General features: G+C 42.8%; 1 protein-coding gene across 38 annotated transcripts in view; it reads right to left on the bottom strand.

Annotated features, from left to right (window-relative positions):
- Positions 1-1,171: 1,171 nt before the first annotated feature.
- Positions 1,172-18,173, bottom strand: part of DOCK9 (dedicator of cytokinesis 9) — a 289,534-nt gene continuing 272,532 nt past the window's right edge. For 19 of the 38 annotated variants that reach the window (XM_055359995.2, XM_055359986.2, XM_055359975.2 and 16 more), the window contains 9 exons: positions 17,930-18,052; positions 17,114-17,227; positions 16,399-16,434; positions 15,410-15,556; positions 12,743-12,953; positions 8,023-8,213; positions 5,117-5,217; positions 4,843-4,981; positions 1,172-2,430 (listed from right to left, as the gene is read on the bottom strand). In XM_055359995.2, coding sequence (XP_055215970.2) covers positions 2,308-2,430; positions 4,843-4,981; positions 5,117-5,217; positions 8,023-8,213; positions 12,743-12,953; positions 15,410-15,556; positions 16,399-16,434; positions 17,114-17,227; positions 17,930-18,052 — 1,185 coding nt within the window. In that variant the 3' untranslated portion in view covers positions 1,172-2,307. Of the gene's footprint in view, positions 3,932-4,842; positions 4,982-5,116; positions 5,218-8,022; positions 8,214-12,742; positions 12,954-15,409; positions 15,557-16,398; positions 16,435-17,113; positions 17,228-17,929; positions 18,053-18,173 lie in introns of all 38 variants that reach the window. The other 19 variants (XM_019039774.4, XM_019039771.4, XM_055359969.2 and 16 more) reach the window with 2 other exon arrangements.

Raw genomic sequence — 18,173 nt, forward strand, 5'->3', positions numbered from 1 at the left:
CGGATGTCTCCCTGCAGGATGTTCCCAACTTAGAGGTGGCTCCTCTCTCCACTCCTGTCATAAGCAAGGGTTGGTCGCCTTCCAAACTTACCTTTATCTGACATGGGCTCTTTCTAGACTTCTATTTATCTTACTACATGGTGACTTGAGTTTTATGGTTTCTGGATGAGGCATTTATGACTAGACGATCCAGCTCAGTGCCAGGCTCTTCTCCCAGACATGCTGATGTTTGCCTTGAGGTTTATTAGCCCGGGCTGGGATGTCAGCGACATGGAACAAACGTATGCTGGGTAAGTCCCAATGGCGTCACGAGTGCATAAGTGGGCTGTGGATTCTGGTGGGTCGTGGCGACCCTTTGCTACCTCTTCATCTCTTCCCAAGACCTCCTGCCTTATCATTGGTAGGTAGCAAATATTTCAGATGCCACAAGACCCTTGGCCACTGGGTGCTCGAGGGGTGCACAGCACCTCAAGTTTTCTTTCCTTAACTGGTCATGTAAAAAGACAGCCTTTACAGCCCTTCAAAGCAAAAACCCAGCTATTTTATTTTGTTCTGTATTTTATTTAGTTCCATCATGGAACTATATGGGGCTGAGTGACAAGGAGCTGACCTACCTGCTGGGGCCACTGGGCACACCAGAAGCAGGAACAGCACCTGCAATTGGAACCATCATGTGACCTGGTTCAGGGATCCTGACCACGTGGGGCACAGGGAGTGCACCTGGCCACCTACGCACTATCCCAGAGTTCTCATCTGGAAAGCCAGTAAGTGAGGGGATAAAGATGGACGTCTTGCTATAGCCAAAGGGGAAAAGCCAGAGCTAGTGAGGTATCCACGTGAACTTGGGAGTAACTGGTATGATTTAGATCCTGACCACGGTGCAACAAAGCATTCATCCAGGTCCTCTGAAGACGTGACCCCTGCTTGTGAAATCCGTATCACGGAAATTTCCCCAAAAGCAGAGAAACTGGTATCATGCTTCCCCCACACCCAACTTCAGCCTCCACAATGACCAGCATTCTGTCAGTCCCGTGGTCTCTACCCACTCTTTTTTTCCCCCGCTCAAGTATTTTAAAGAAAATTTCAGACCCTGTGTGATTTCACTGTGAGGATTTTGGTATCCTATTCCCTTAGGACTGCTGAACAATAAACACCCAGCAGCCACCCCAAATGGTCAGCAATGTCTTTTTAATACAGATGTGGTACAGAATGTTTAATTACAGCAGGGCAGTGATTCCAGTTAAATAAAATTAAAAACCTTTATTTTCCCAAATATAAAATTACTAAATTAATGTCTTAAAAGAAAATATAACATGGTGACAGCTTTAAAGTACACCACCATTCACCACAGGATTTATGATTTAACAATTACGTACTCCACCATTTTGGCAAAAGGATGAAATTCTTAAAACTGTTTATAAACCTAATATAGTAAAGACTGTATACATCTCCATATTGCACATTTTTATGTACAAGAATAAAACATTAAAGTGTATTGCATATACTGGAACAGCACAAATTTAACACAATTAAACTTAATGCATAAGCTCATGTGAGTATTAAAAATGTAGAAATGTAATACATATATGTACAGAATGCCAGGACTGTATTAACAATGATATGTACATAACAATATACTGTACTACTTTGTACTTTTCAGCATAGTTGTGGTTATTAATATAGGCCTTTGGTTCTAAACTGCTTGACTAGTTTTAAGCTCACATAATTCCTTAAGCTTTCATATTTTTTTAAATGCAAGGAAATGAATATAAAAGCACTAAATCTCCTGGTTCACTGGTACAAAAATTACAATGGTCAGTTCCCTTAGGTCATCAAAAACTAGTCACAAAAATAGTTCTTGTATTCAACCTGAATGTGCCACAGGAAAAAAAAAAATATTTTCAAGATTTTCCAGCTCAGCCTCGAGGCAAAGTTCCCCCAGGCATCAATGTCAGTGCAGCCTCCCTGCCATGTAGATCCCAGAACCTTTTTTTTCTGTAGGCCATCTATTCTAACACTACTCTGCAAGGAAGAATAAAATCTAAGTCCAGCTCAAGAGTGTCTACCACACCTTTGTTAAGACACAATGAAAACTTTGAATATTGCCAGTGAGATTTAAAAAAATATGTGCACCTTCTTACAACTCCTATAGAAAATCTGTTAAGAAATAACGTTGTTCTTTATTTCCTTTCTCTCCCCTTCCCCTTGGTTCTCCCTGTGCTCGGTCTCCCCAGTGATTGGCTTTGGAAAGCATCCTGAGTTTGCAAATGACAAAGCAAGTCCCCACACACGGGCCATAAGGTGTAATCACACGACCGAAGACGAGCTGGTCATCCCGTGAACCATTGTGCTTGTTGGAGTCCCACTGATGGCATTGAAGATGTGAAGGGAATTCGGTAAGACGCTCATCTTCTCCTCCAGGGGGCAGATCTCGAGGACAGAAACACAACGTTACTGAGTGCAACACAATGTTACCATATGCAATGCAATGTTGCCATGTGTGACACAATGTTATCATATGCAATGCCATGTTGCCATGTGTGACACAATGTTACCAAGTGTAACAAAATGTTACAGAGTTTAAGGCAATGTTGCCATGTGCAACACAATGTTACTGAGTATAAGGATGCAAGCAGATATTTCTCAATGTGTTGCACCCCACATCACACACACAAGTCTACACTCACTCCATCACGTGAGTGATGCGCAGCCGGAAAGCCTGGCTGCTGGTTTACAGAGGGAGATGTTCAGCTTATCTCATAAATGACTGTTTTCAGGTGAGGATTATAAGGAGAAAGTCAAGAACAGCACATTTTGTTTCTTTTACAAAGCTAGTGAATGGAGAGCCTTCTACGCTCACCAGATCATAAGGCAACGTGAGGTCTACTTAAGGCAACGTGAAGTCTACTTACATGTGCTTGACTGGGACACAACCTAGCCTTGACCTTGAAAAAGCCTTTAAAAATGAATTTGAAGCATTTGTGTTTCTCTCCTGCCTCCTTTTCTCAGGGTCTTACGGATTTTGTCTTGGGAGAGGGTGGCTACTCCTCTGACCCTGAACAAGTATCTTTCCATGCCCAGTGGTGCCTGGAAGGATCTGAGTGTAGGTCTTCGCCTCCAGCAGAGGCTCCCCTGGAAACACTGAAAGCAAGTCTACCCCCGCCACGGCCCTTCAGGGGTTCACGGGGGCTCAGTCTTCACAGCTGTTGGCATAATGGGAAGTTCAAGGTGCAGCTGACAGCAAGTGCATTAAATATCCCTGTACTTTGGGAGTTTAACAGTTTCAGCCTATGATCTCTTACTACTTTCATCTTCTCTAGTGCCCAATGTTGGCACCCACTGACCAAACTCTCCATTCTATAGGAATCTGGAGGCTCCACAGAAAAGATCTCAAGTTTTCTCTGAAAATCAGTTCCCATGAGTCCCTCCTGTTCTGCTTAATTATTCAGACATTCATTTCTCTAATCGTTTCAATTTTTTTCTATTTTTTTTTTGAGATGGAGTCTCGCTCTGTGGCCCAGGCTAGAGGGTAGTGGCACGATCTTGGCTCCCTGCAGCCTGCACCTCCTGGGTTCCAGCAATTCTCCTGCCTCAGCCTCCCGAGTAGCTGAGACTAGGGTATGCGCCACTACGCCCAGCTAATTTTTGTATTTTTTAGTAGAGATGGGGTTTCACCATGTTGGCCAGGCTGGTCTCGAACTCCTGACCTCAGATGATCCACCCATCTTGGCCTCCCAAAGTGCTGGGATTACAGGAGTGAGCCACCATGTCTGGCCTTTACTTTTTAAAATGTCCAGAAGAGGGTGCTTTCCTCTGCCCATGTACTGTCATTATGCCAATGTCTGTAGTTGCTCAAACTCAAAGAAGTAATAGCTTTTTCTAAGTCAGATTATCAGAAAAATAAAATTTAAAAATGACATTACCATCCCAGCTGAACGTGTTAGCATGGAGGAGAAAAAAAGCAAGTGAGTTAAAGCTCACACACTGACGTTCGTTTCCTGCAATGAAAATATACTAACTAAACTGTCAGGGGATAGGATCACTCCACAAACGGCCCTGACTTCCACTGTGCCAGACTGAAGGACGGTAATGGAGGGGCCAGACAGAGCAGTTCTGTGTTATCAAGGTGCTAATGTCAATTATAAAGAAAGGACAGTGACTGAGACAGACCCCTCACAAAAAAAAAAAAAAAAAAAAAACAATGTGGATGCTGCTCTAGGCATTCCCTGGGTACGGGACACTGTCTCCTCTGTGACAACTGAGCCCACACATAGAATCCTACTGAAGAAACCCACAGGAAAGAGATAACAGCAAAATAATCAGGGAAGATGCCCATAGTGACAAGGAACTTAAAGGAAGAATCCACTGGGGCACCAAGGCCCACTGTACATCGTCAAAAATGGAATCAGTCTGTATTTTTAAACAGCAAAAACATAGAATGCAACAGATAATTCCTTAAACCAGGTTGGCAAGTCCTGCTTTTTTCAAAGGATTAAAGGAATAAAGTTGTCAGAACAGTATGGATATTTTCGTGAGTTTTTCCTTTCTTTTCTTTTTGGCTAGACGGGGGTGGGGAGAGAGAAAGCTTAGGAAACATGGCCACCTCAGAGCCACGAGGAGGCGGGCCCGCTCTCCCCTGCTTGCCGTAGATAACAGCATATGGGCAATCTGTTAGCTGTTCCCAAATGACCTCGGGCTAGAGCATGGCAGGAGTGTGGTATGCTACATTCTCCTTCAGATGTCACAGTTCTGGAAGGATATCAGGCGGCCTAAGTCAGGATAGGGTATACTTGCAACCCCTAACCAAGAACTCCAAGTTGTTGGAGCCAGTGCGGCCCTCACCTGCTCATGCATGATTTCAGAAAGCTCCTTCGCCATTTCCCTGTAGTTGGCTTTCATTTCTTCCTGATACTCGAGCTGGTCTTCTTTAATCAGACGTTCGTTTACCGCTAAGGCTTGACCGCAAGCTTCCACAAATTGCCTGGAATGGTACAGGCAGGAGAAACAAAGGCACGCAGAGGATAAGGCATGAGTCCAACCAGCAGCATCTCTCTCCCGAATGAGTACAGAAATGATCAATACTCGAAGAGAAAAACATGCTCTCAGTGTGCTTTACCTGAAAACTTCCTTAAGCAGCTTCACTTTATTGTCAGGATATCGCTTTGTGTTTGTATCATCTAAGAAAGCTCGCGCATATGCTAGTGGGCCAGCATTGACCTAGACAAAGAGCAAAGATTTTCAGTTCCATTAGGAAGAAAATCACCATGACCATCTGTTCAGTTTCAGTTTGCAGGCACTAAAAAGCCCGTTCGCGTGAGCTACTCACAATCCCTGCCTTCCAGGAACTTAAGCCCAAAAAGAAACCACAAAGCTCACTCTGTTGCACACCACTTGATTCCATGATCTCAGCCATCTTCAGGGCACTTGTGATGATGGTTTACTTTATGTAAGAAGAAACCAATGCTTGGAAAACTTAGGGGCCTGTTGAAGTTTGAAGAGCCAATAAGCAAAACACCAGAGATCACAGCCCAGGTCTTCCAAATCCAGGTCAAGGATTCTTACTTCCAAGGTGTTTAGTCACTGGGATTTGTGCTGCACTACACTGAACTAACAGGCCAATGTGGTGAATTCAGTGAAAAATTGAAAAATGCAGTAATTATTCCAGTTTTTAAAAACCAACTGTTCATTTCATTGAATTGTATAGACAGCCATGGGCAAACTGATTTGCTATCCTGGGATGAAGTGAGCGTTTGCGGTGTGCTGGAGAGCTAGATGTTGGGAGCAGACAGCACGGTTGAGTGAACCAGAACCCTGCACCACCCTTGCAAGCAGCTAAGAAGGGTCTGCTGATTCTGGATAAGTAAGGAAAGGTAAGAACGTGGTGAGAAAGAAGGCTGGACACACTGGGATGGGAAGAAGAATGTTCCAGGTGTCTGAGACAGCCTGGGAAAGAACGTGACTATATGGTCACTGCTTGATATTTCCCGGAAGGTCTGGTGAGCTTAGCAAGGAATTAGGGGAGCTCTCCGTGCGTGGTTCTGACCCATGGTAGGCAGGACTTGTCTAGCAATGGCAGGAAAACTGAGCCACAGGAACTCACACCAGACGTGGAGAGACAGGAGGGTTCCAGGTTCCAGCCACAGTGGTCAGAGGGGGACCTCTGAGCCGGGCGGGGGCAATGGGTGAACAGTCCAAGATGCGTGAGGGTGGAACTCAGCACCAGGCTGGTGCGTGGGGGGGAACTGTATTCATCACCTGAAGACGACCCAAATGACTGATCATCTAAAATGATACAAGACGGTCTGTATTTGAAGAAGATAGAAAGAGGAAGGCTGATGAGACTCCATAAGGTCTAATAGCAAGATCTTGGAGTGCAATGACAAGAAGCTCCGCAGACGGCTCTGCCCAGTAAAGCTGCAGCGCCAGTGAGCTGCTTGATGAAACAATTACAGAAATACACAAATAAAATGATAAAGTTAATTTCCTCTGGCTGCAAGTTTGTTGTTACTTTGGTAGGTATGAGTATAAACTTAATCTTCTCATTTCAACATGGAATTTCTTGCTTTTTAAGATGATTGGGAATTTTATAAAACGCTAAGTTTACCATCAAATTAGCAGGGCATATTTTGCCTTTTACAAAGCTCAATGGTTCAGCCCTACCCTGGACTGGTGCCACACCCCTCCAGCGGCCTTTCCATAGGGGCTGGATGTTCCAAGATCATGTTGATTGAGTGGTTTTGTTTTTAGCTACAGAAAATTGTGGCCTCTGGACCTGTTACATAATCACTCATGTTGCTGGAATACTTATGTTCACTTGCTAACTTATTTTGGCACATATGTCTTTGAGACTATAAGGAAAGAGATTAAAAACATCTGTAAATGCTTTTGTGGTGAATGACACAAAAATGTTGGGCAACAACTCACGGTTCTTTAGCGTGGATCTGATGGGAAGTTGACAAAATATAATTTCAGAAAATGAACCAAAAAAACCAAAACCTATGTATTATAATCTACATGTAACTTTCATAAACATACCCTTCTTGAAAGATAAAACAATAGGATATACAAATACATATATACACACATGTACATATACATATGAACAAACATGTGCTTGAACTATATACACTTAAAAATACCAGAAAGTAAGAGTCATACTTGTTACTGGAGGGAGTGATTTAACATTTACCAATTAACTAGGAAACCATGTAAGTAAGATAACTTTTAAAAAACCTCTTACTAAAGTATAATATACAAACGGGAAAGCGCATATATCACAAGTGTATATAGCTTGATGAATTTTCACAAACTGAACATATATGTTAGTATCTAGATCAAAGATGATCTTTTCAATAAATTGTGTACATCACTTGGAAGGTCATATGGGAAAAATATATCCTGACCCTTACACTGTAACATATACAAAAATCAATTCCAGATGGACTGCAGACCTGGATGTGGATGCTGAGCAAAGCAGGAAAACCTAGGAGAACATCTGTGAAATTTTGGAGTAGACACAGATTTCTTAAAGAGAACATAAAAATGCTACCAATAAAGAAAAATTGATTGATTGGGCTATATTAAAATAATGAATTCATTAATCAAAAGATACCATTAAGAGGGTAAAACTTAAGGTACTTTTTTGGATACAATTTTCATAGAAAACTGCAAACAAGTTTTATAGGAAAATCTACTGCTCTCCACACTTCTTTGTATTTAGAAGAGTCTTGATGCTTCTAATCAGGCACCCAGAATTCCCCAAATACTGACAAATCAGGGTAGTGTATGAGATCTGGCTCTTGTCCCCACAGACAGTCAGTCCTCGTGGGGCGGGGGGCAGGGATCATGAGGTTTCCTCCCCCTCTGATATCAGGAGAAATGTCACAGACGTTGGGGGAAGGGAGCAGGGATCACTTGGTAAACCGAGGCTCTCAAGTAGACCTTGTTAGTGGAAACGACTCTCAAGTCACCCAGGGGCAAGGACTTCCCCTGCTGCCCTCCAGCCTGCTGTGCCTGGCTCACCTGAACACTCACGCTGCCCTGGAGTTTGAGCTGCAGTTTGATCATGTCCACCTCGGCGGAGGAGCACAGCTGCCGGAGCTCCGCCACCTTCTTACTCATCTCGTCAATGGCCACCTCAATGGGGTTCAGGTCAGTGTGGTGCTGGTACATGACAGGGATGCGCTTCTTCACATAAGGGAAGCAGTGTATGGCTGCAGAGGGTAAGCCCCAGAATTACTGCACGGCTTGCACAAGCTTTAGTGTTATTGAGCTGATTATTATTAGAAGTGATTATTATACATGTCGTTATTACTTACATTTTTAAAATAAGGAACCCAAAGCTTGCCAAAGACACATACTAGTACTTGGTGGAGCTAGAATATTGTCTTCCTTTACAATCATGTGTCTCGTAAAGTCAAGAGAGTTGGGTCCTTGTTATCCTTTTAATGTGACAAGCGTGTCTTTAAATAAATCAGGTTATCATTCCCCACTCAAACTTTCCTTGGAAGCTCTGAGGTCTGAATGAGTTAGTGGATATAAAATGACTTTGACAACATAAAAAAGACTAAACAATTTTGAGATACTACATAACAGATTAAGTCCAGAAAATAGTTTCATAAAAATATCCTTGAGAAAATTCATTTTTGTCCATAGAATAACTTTGAATCACATGCTAAGCTTGCACAAAGCTGAGAAATCAGTAGAAAATAATAAATAAGAATATATTCCTAGGGTGGGTACAGTGCTCACACCTGTAATCTTAGCACTTTGGGAGGCCAAGGCTGGTAGATCACTTGAGCCCAGGAGTTCAAGACCAGCCTGGGCAACATGGCAAAAACCTAATTTTTGTAATTTTGTAAAAAATACAAAAATTAGCTGAGTGTGGTGGTATATGCCTGTAGTCGCAGCTACTGGGGAGGCTGACACGGGAGGCTTGAGCCCAGGAGGTCAAGGCTGCAGTGAGCTGTGACTGTGCCACTGCACTCCAGCCTGGGCTACAGAGTGAGACCCTGTCTCAAAAAAGAAAACAAAAACCACTCCCCTAAAACCCAAACCAAAAAAACACAAAGAATATACTCCTAAGCAAAGGATTTCATGAACCGGAAATTCACAAACTTTTGGAGCTGTAGTGCTAATAAAGGTATTTTGAAACTTACAGCAATGAATAAGAAATAAAAATAAAAATATTTACTTTTTCTTATATATTTTTTAACCAAAAAAATCTGATTAATATTGTTTTCCTTTATCATAATGAGATACCTAAACATCAACACAAAGGAGTTAATTTAAAAAGAACAGAAAAACAGCAGGTTCTCATTTACTATTTCACATTTCTTATTGCTCTATATAATATAGAAATATCTATAATATTCTCACTTGACATATATTTACTAATAGGCAGGTAGATACGTACTTAAAAGCTTATTATTTTTTTTGAACAAGCAAATGTCAGATGGGAGTGGTCCTGGTCTCTAGTTAGCAAGTGGCTAGGGAAGAGTTCAATTGGGAAGGACTCATCACAGGATGGGAAACAGGCCCAGCCCCTGTGAAACACAGAGTTCCAATGGGCCACCCAACATCTGGACAAAGGCAGAAAACATGTCCACCCTGAGGCAACCTCATATGTCATGTACTTATAGGCCTGTTGTCTTTTCACAATGTTTTATCAGTGAAAGGTGAAGGGTTCCCGACTTGGTTTCACAGATTTTAAGTGGTAGCACTGGGGATCCACAAAGCTCCCTGGTAGGATGGTGAAGACTCGGCCTCGCTGCTCCCTAGTCAGGGAGGCAGTGCTGGCAGAGGCCTGCTTGTATTTGGACAGGGGGCTGTGCTTCAGGGGAAGAGTGGGGCTGCCTTCCTGTTTCTGAGGAAGGAGGTCAACTCCAGGTTCCCAGTCTCCTTTTGCTTTGTCTGGAACACAGATCACGTTCTACCACGGGTATATTTACTCATCTGGGTACTGTTTATCACCTGTCTCCTCTGGCTAGAATGCCAGCTGCACAGGCCCACAGATGTCTGTTTCATTAGTGTGCCAATGGGATCATGGTCAGTGTGCAATACATTTTGTTGAATGAATGAATGCATTACTGCCCAAATGGCTGCATGAGAGTCCAAACTGGCTCTGGAAGGTGGACAATTAGGTGACCGACTGAGCCAGCCCTTTAGAAAGGAGGACGGGGAATGCCCAGTGATAAGTATGGTGGTATGGTGACTGCTGGTCTGTGTGTCTTGAATAGAAAGTGGAGGGCCGGAAGCTAATCCAGGTTTGGAAGACTCTGGAATAGTGACTGGGAAGAAACTCCTTGGCAAAAGCTCCATGAAAGAAGTGGAGGAGGCTTCTCCTCACCCCCCTTCTTTGGGACAGGCTCAGAAATTTCCACTGAAGGAGGCTGGAGGGTGATCATGAGGTTTTTCAAATGATTGCACAGTTACAGTCAGCTGACTGGGAACTACCCAGGAAGGTGAGCCTTTTCCTGGTGTAGAGGGCAGGGAAGGCCTGGGCTCCCTTTGACCTTTGGAAGGCCAAAGGTTAGGTACAAAGCAATGCAATGGAAGAAGAACCTGAGGGGTTGATAACTTGAGGGAAAACCCTCAGGTCTAGCCTTCAGAACGCCCTGGTGTGTGTATCTAGCTCAACAGCAGATGAAATCTAGCAAAAAATGAAGAACGCTCTTTCCCCTGCTTCTTACTATTTACAAAGTTATGACAATATAATGAGATAAGTGTCCTAACTTGCATTTTACAGATGAGGAAACTAAGGCATAGAGAGGAAGAGCGACCTGCCCAAGGTCACACAGTGAGGCTGTGACCCAGGCCTACAGGACCCCCAGGACAGCCTCGCCATTGCTTAGGCTGTCTCAACCCACAGCTGTGGACGGCAATCCCCAAGCCAACAACACAGGTGTCTGCCCTACCTCTCTCTGAAGCGCACTCTCTGTCCCCTTGTTCCTGCAGATACAGAGCATTGCTCATGTGCTTTATCTAATCTAAAGTAGTCTCTAACAAAATGATGAACTGTAACCCTGGAGAAATGTGCCCTGGGAAAACAGCCTATGGTAATGAATGTTTATGAATCCACACACTGCCTTAACAATAACCATACTAAAAAATCCTGACCCTGACTCAGCAGTGAACCAGGTTTATTAAAGGCAGCAGTTCTCTAATCTGAGCATGCAACAGGGTAACCGGGAGGGCCTGTTGAACACAAAGAGCTGGGCCCCGCCCCCAGAGTTTCTGATCCAGCAGTTTCGGAGGTGGGGACCTGGAACTTCCATTTGTAACAAGTTCCCTGGGGGTGCTGATGCTGCTGGTCCTGGACCAACCTTGGGTAACCACTGACTTAAAGGGTCAGAAGGAAAGTTATCACAGCTGAACCATAAACACTGTAAGCTGGTGATTCCCATAAAGTGATTCCATCTGGAAGCGCAGTTATTTGGCTTAATGAGAATTTGCTACTGATGTGTGCATTAAAAAAATAATTAAATTATTTGGGGTGGGGTGATGTTTGTGAGGACAATATTATTTGTGCTTTATATATGCTGTCTCTTCTTATTTTACAAGCAGGATTAGGGACACTTTAAGAACACAGTTTTGTTTTAACTGTATCTCTTTTCCCTCATAGGGAGTGTGAAAAGCTCTCTGCAATACGCCGTCCTGGGCTAATTCATAAAAACCTGTATTTATTTATTTATTTTTTGTAACAGCTTTACTGAGATATAAACCCCACGCCACCCAGTCTCTCTTTTTAAAGCATACGCTTCGCCGGTGAGAGCTGATAAGCACCTGGGTGCAGCATCTCCACAGTGCTCCTTCCGCTTATTATGATAGTGTGTATTATTATCCAGACAGAAACTCAACAACCCCAACTTCCGGGGAGCAGGCCCTTTCCTGGTCTGACTTAACTAGGGCCACTCTTTGGAAGACATGTGGTGAAAACTGGCACACCTGGCATCCTCAACGGCCCTCCCACTGATATTTCTTGGTCAAAAAAGCATTTTATGTTAGGTTACCCCAGTGATGTCGCTGACCCTAATGAGGCAGAGATGGGTCAAGCTCTCCCACAGAAGGTAAAAATCACCCCAGGATGACTGGACACTTGCCAGGGACCGGGAAATGATGCAAAACACACTTCCCAGAGTGGGTTATCACTGGCTAAACAGTGCCAAAGGGATCAGTGAAAACTGCCTAAGCTGAACTCGTGGATAGCCACTGAATGCAGTGAGCTTCCTGGCAGAGGAGGCATTCAAGTGGCAGCTGGCCAGCCCCCGGGTGCAACAATGTGGGGCAATCCAAGCTCACATCCCATTTACTCACAGCCTGAGACCGCTGAGCAGGCCCATGCTAGAACCTGAGACAGGTGTGTGAGACGGGTCCCTCCCTGTGCGGAGACCCAGGACTGGGTGTGGCTGCTGGACCTGAAGTCCATAAGTCACCTTAGACTGTGTGCAAAAGCATCTAGGCACATAAGGCACGCCATTTTCATCAGATTCTCAGAAGGGTAAGTGACCTTAGATTGGATATGAGCTTCTGGTCTTGTGGAAGAAGGAAGTGTCAACAGATCAACAGAAAAACATCCCAAGTATTCAAAAGGAAGCACTAGATAAATGTGAAACTGAAATGGGTGTGGGGGTGGCTAACTGAGCTCGAAAGACCCTTCCAGTCCTGAAGCTTCTGAATCCCTCTGGACAGCTCTTTGGCGAGGCGTCCGGGCTCGTGTCCATGCGGCTTCTGGGGCCCATACCTGTCAGGATGGTGCGCCGTTTGCACTGCTCTTCCACCCCGCCCTGCCTCTTCCCGGTCTGCGTAAATGGCATCTCAAACATGAAGCGGCGGATGTTGTGGGATCTCTCAAACTCTGTTTTCCTTTCTTGCAACTCTTTTTCGTCAAAGAAGGGGATGACGTGAGTCACCTGGATGTATGCATACTTAGAATCCAGATCCTTAGGGTTGACCTTTAATTGAAACAGCACAATGGGAGATTGGTGCTCCATGAAGGAATTACTCAGTTCTTACCTACGTGGTATTTTCCAACATTTTATTAGTAAATATAACGGAGAGAAGAGTACAACAAACATCCACATATCCACCACTTGGATCAACAACTGCTAGCAGTTTGCTACATTTGTTTCAAATATACATACACATACACTTATGTATGTGCACACACACACAGACATACAGACTTTTTTTTTTTCCAGTGGAACCATTTCAAAGTAAGTGGTACACGTCAGGATACTACAGTCAGCTTCTCCTAAAAATAAGGACATTTGCTTCTATAACCGCAATACATTATCATGCCTACCCAAATTAACACTGATTCCCTAATACCATCCAATACCCAGTCTATATTAACATTTTCTCAAATGTCTCCAGAATGTTAGTTATAGATATTTGTGTTTGGATCAGAATCTAACCAACAATCACACTTTACATTTAGTTGTTATGTCCCTAGTCATGTTTAATTTAGAAGAATTCCCTATCATTCATTTTTCCCATAACATTGAATTATTTTATTTTATTTTTTTTTGAGACCGAGTTTTGCTCTTGTTGCTCAGGCTGGAGTGCAATGGCGCAATCTCAGCTACTGCAACCCCTGCCTCCAGCGTTCAAGTGATTCTCCTGCCTCAGCCTCCCAAGTAGCTGTGACTACAGGTGTGTGCCACCATGCCCAGCTAATTATATATTTTTAGCAGACACAGGGTTTCTCCATGTTGGTCAGGCTGGTCTCGAACTCCCGACCTCAGGTGATCCGCCCGCCTTGGCCTCCCAAAGTGCTGGTTTTCTTATTGAATGACCTCCAGTCTGGATTTCTCTGATTGTTTCTTAAACTGCATTTTTAATATATTTGGCTTAGAGAGATAAATGTTTATTTTAGGAATAATGTTTGGAAGCTAGGCCTCCAAATTATCATTAATCTACAGACAGCTGAGATTAGATGCAACAGCTGCAGATCAATTAATTTGATACAGGTACAGATTAATCTGGACTAATCTAATGATAAATTTAGTTTCTGTTTAACACATAAATGCTTTTAAAACCACATTGCTAGAATTGGTGGTACTTTCATTTCTGTGACATGATAGAGAATTAAACATAGGCAATTCCTATGCAGAAACAAAAGCTAATTTATTAGGAAGACAAATCAACACATCAATTTTGCACATTTTAATTGTATTTAACCTTCTAGAGCAATAAAAAGGGACACAAAAGAAATGACTGTGCAGAGCACATGGAGACCATACTGGTATAAGGCAGGCAAATGAAAGACAACTGTTCTCAAAACAGAGATGATTGTGAAGAAGAATGAAAAACAGATGGAAAAGTGCCTGAAACTTTAGAAGAAAATACATAAAGTCATAGAAAGTTATTATTTGGGCCAGACTCGGTGGCTCACGCCTATAATCCTAGCACTTTGGGAGGCCGAGGCAGGCAGGTCACTTGAGGTCAGGAGTTGGAGAACAACCCGGCCAACATGGTGAAACCCTGTCTCTACCAAAAATACAAAAATTAGCCAGGCATGGTGGCGTGCTCCTGTAATCCCAGCTACTCGGGTGGCTGAGGCACGAGAATCTCTTGAACCCAGGAGGCAAAGATTGCAGTGAGCTGAGATAGCGCCACTGCACTCCAGCCCAGGTGACAGAGCCAGACTCCAACTCAAAAAAAAAAAAAAAGTTATTATTTGTATTTTAGAAAAAGCCATTTGGCCATTCATTCTAATTGTATCCAAACCTATTAAAACTTAACTTTCTTTAGCAGGAATAATTTAAAGGCAGTGGGAGTGAAACCGTCTTGCCCCATGTTTCACCTTCAGGAAGCAGAGGGAGACCTGACCTCCTGGAGATGTCCTGAGGAGGGTGGGACACACAAAGGTACAGGACAAAGGTGCAGGTTCCAAAAGGGTCTTCATGAGAACAGAATGCCAGAGGACAGCTCTCTAAGCAGAAAATGATCGCCATTCCCACAGTCACGCTGCTGGTGAGTTCATTCCTTGGCCTGTCCATGTGTCCATTCACCCATCCGCCCATTTGTTCACCTGTCCTTACATCCAGCCGTCAGTGACAGAGTGGCAAGTCATGTGCTACATGCAGGAAGAGGTGCAGTGAGTAGCAAAGCCACGGGCCTCATTCTGTCAGAGTTTCTAAATAGCTGGACTAAAAATGACATATCCTGTCAGACGTTAATTATTTTGTAAAATTAGATGTTTCAAAAATTAGGCAATAAAGATTTTTTAATGTCAAGCATGTAATGGAAAGTACTAAAGATATTAGGAAGAAAATACACCTGCCACTCACGGCCAACAATCCTTAATATTTTTCTTGAGTTTTTTTCTATATACATTTAAAAATATATAATATGTAATCAATCACAACATTACATTGCTATGAAACTTATCCAAACATGGTCATACCTTGCCAGAATCCTGTATCATTTTGACATTTTCAGAACCAAATTTATCCGAGTACAGTTTAAGGAGTCTCTGAGAAATTTCCGACAGTGGTGTGAGTTTGGGTTCCTTGTAAATATACTCCTTTCCATCTTCATCTTCAAAGAATCCCTGTGACATAAAGCACAATTAGAGCTATCCCTGAATGTAAGCCCAGGGCTTACCACCTAGGAAGGGTTCTTTTATTACAAGGGGGGAAAAAAAAAGGAATGAGTCTAAAAATCCTACTTAAATGGGCTTTCTGAATGAGAAAGAAAATGCTAATAACATGAAGTCTAGGTGCAAAGATAAAGGAAAAACACAACATTGCAAACTTATTCAAGAATGCAGTCATTAAGTGTTGAGTGAACGGAGAGATTTTGGATACAAGACTAATGTGTCCCAGGGAAGTCGAATGGGAGTCAAGCCTCTTTCACTTTCCCAAGAAGCAGAACTCACTAGAAGATGATGAGCAGCCCACAACAGGCAGGCTCAGAAGTGGACATGCCTCCCTTCTCCTGACGGCTCCCATGCACACAGGATTTTATGGCATGAACTGAAGTGTTTGGGGGTCTGGAGTAAGTTTAGTAAAAGTTATGTAAAGCTTGTATAAACTGTATTTTGCTTTACCGATGAGAAAAAAATATTAAAGACCTGTAGCTCAATATCAGAAAATATTTTCATATCACCAGTCATCATCTGTTTTAGCACCAATCATGTTTGACTACAAGGCTTAGAATTGCATGGGAAGTGAAAAAGGTTGAAAATTAAAAAGTCCAACTGGGGTTAATGTTTAAAAGAAAATTTTTAAAAGTTTCTCACGTAAATTAAGAGAGAGAAAATGGTGCACAAAACAGTAAAAAAAAAAAAAAAATGGAAGCTAGCATGAAACAAAAAACATCCACATCAAACTAGGAGTTTAGATGCAGTAATTTCGCTATATTACTTGCTTTTTAGGCATTTACTGTAATTACCTCCACATCTGTTTCACTGTCTGTAAACTGGTATTGCTATAAAGTTATAAAAGACAATAACAGAATAAATCAAAGGTTATATAATGCTCATAGAAAACCACACGCCCTAAATGTATGTATTATAATTTATACCATTTAATAATGTTAGAGACTCGAAGGTTAAAATTTAAGTTAAATTTAGATAAACCCTTTCCTATAGGGTTTCTGAAAAACTGTAATTGTAAATATACTTGTGGAGATATTATACTACAAAGGATAAAGATGCACAGGCACAAAGGACACCAGAAAGTCTTAATTTTGGTTTAAAACATGCAATATAGATATATAAGAAAACAGGTGATTTATTTCTGTAAATGAAATAAAATGTTAATTTTTTTGGAGTTTGTAATAACTAGACAGATAAACATACAGACTTGAAAAGGAAACTTGCAAACCACACTGAAGTACCAAAGATGTTGCTAAGAATGTCTTAAGGAGGAAGAACTTACCGCTGCCTTAAGAAAGTAATAAAGAAAAGACAGGAAGAAAGAAAAAAAGCAGAAAGTTTACTACTGAGGAAGATAAGAATCATACTAAATATGACAAATTCATCAATTAGCAATTACAGAAAACAGAGAATTTATAAGATATAACTTTATTATAGTTTTTTTTTGTTTTTGTTTTTGTTTTTTTTTAAAGGACTTAGGACAGTCTGCAGAATGGACAGGAGGCTCACCTGCCCGAAGAAGGCTACCCGGAAGTAGGTCCCCAGAAGCCTGCGGCCCGAGTGCATGACCTCGGTCACTTTGCTGTAGGCCCGGTGCAGCGTGTCATACAGATGGGCCAGCCTCTGGAAAGCAGAACAAAGCCCATTTCTTCCCATGTGCAAAGAGGAGAATCGATTTTAAAATAACAAATGTGATAATGGAGGTGAAAAGTCCTTGAACTTGAATAAAATACACACACACACATTTTGGCTGCACAACTTATAGTGATCATTAATGAATGGTAACATTTCCTACCCAAAGGCCAGCCCACACGTGAGGACCCAACACATTTCCACATTAGAGTAAGCAAACTCTGTTTTCAAGGTAAGATGCGATGTCAGAGATGGTTCCCCAACGTGATTCTTGGCCTTTGCTTTTCCTGCTCTGTTTGACATGCCTAGAGAAACTGGATGACCTCCCAAGCCCAGGATGGACGGAAGGGACACCATTTTTTCACGCAGGTGGAGTAAGGAAGAGTTCTCAGAAAAGGGACACCTGGTGATCACAAAACTCTGTTCATGGCAGCCTTTCAAAAGTGGAGTGCCGGTTACTCTGTAGTTTGAGATGTGGGGGTCTCCACAGAGGCAGGGCCCAGGTCTGGGTGATACCTGATGACTATTTGGAGATGATGACTGGCCACCACCTTCAGCGTAACGTGGAGGGTCAGACCCCCACTCATCTCTGGCCCGTGGCCTGCTTCCTCTCTCGCATATATGCAGGTCTGGGTATATGTCACAGCGCGTCATGCTCTCAAATAGGAAAAAAACAAAATGGCACTCTCATACCTCAAAATCCCTCCGCTTCTCATAAATGGGGATGATAAGTTTGTAGATGTCGGCGATGAGCTCGTAGCGCTCGGCTTTCCAGAGTCCATCTGCGCACTGCTCAAGGAGCTCCATCAGCACATCCTGATCAAAGACGAGGGCCAACAGCAAGAGAAGAGCGTTATGGGGAATGTGACATGGCACCCGTTGCAGAATGCTAAGTGCTAAGACTGCCAGGAAGAATTTTTCACAATAGACAACATGT

The sequence above is a fragment of the Gorilla gorilla genome, chromosome 14 (assembly GCF_029281585.2).
Source record: "Gorilla gorilla gorilla isolate KB3781 chromosome 14, NHGRI_mGorGor1-v2.1_pri, whole genome shotgun sequence".
NCBI classification, from domain to species: domain Eukaryota; kingdom Metazoa; phylum Chordata; class Mammalia; order Primates; family Hominidae; genus Gorilla; species Gorilla gorilla.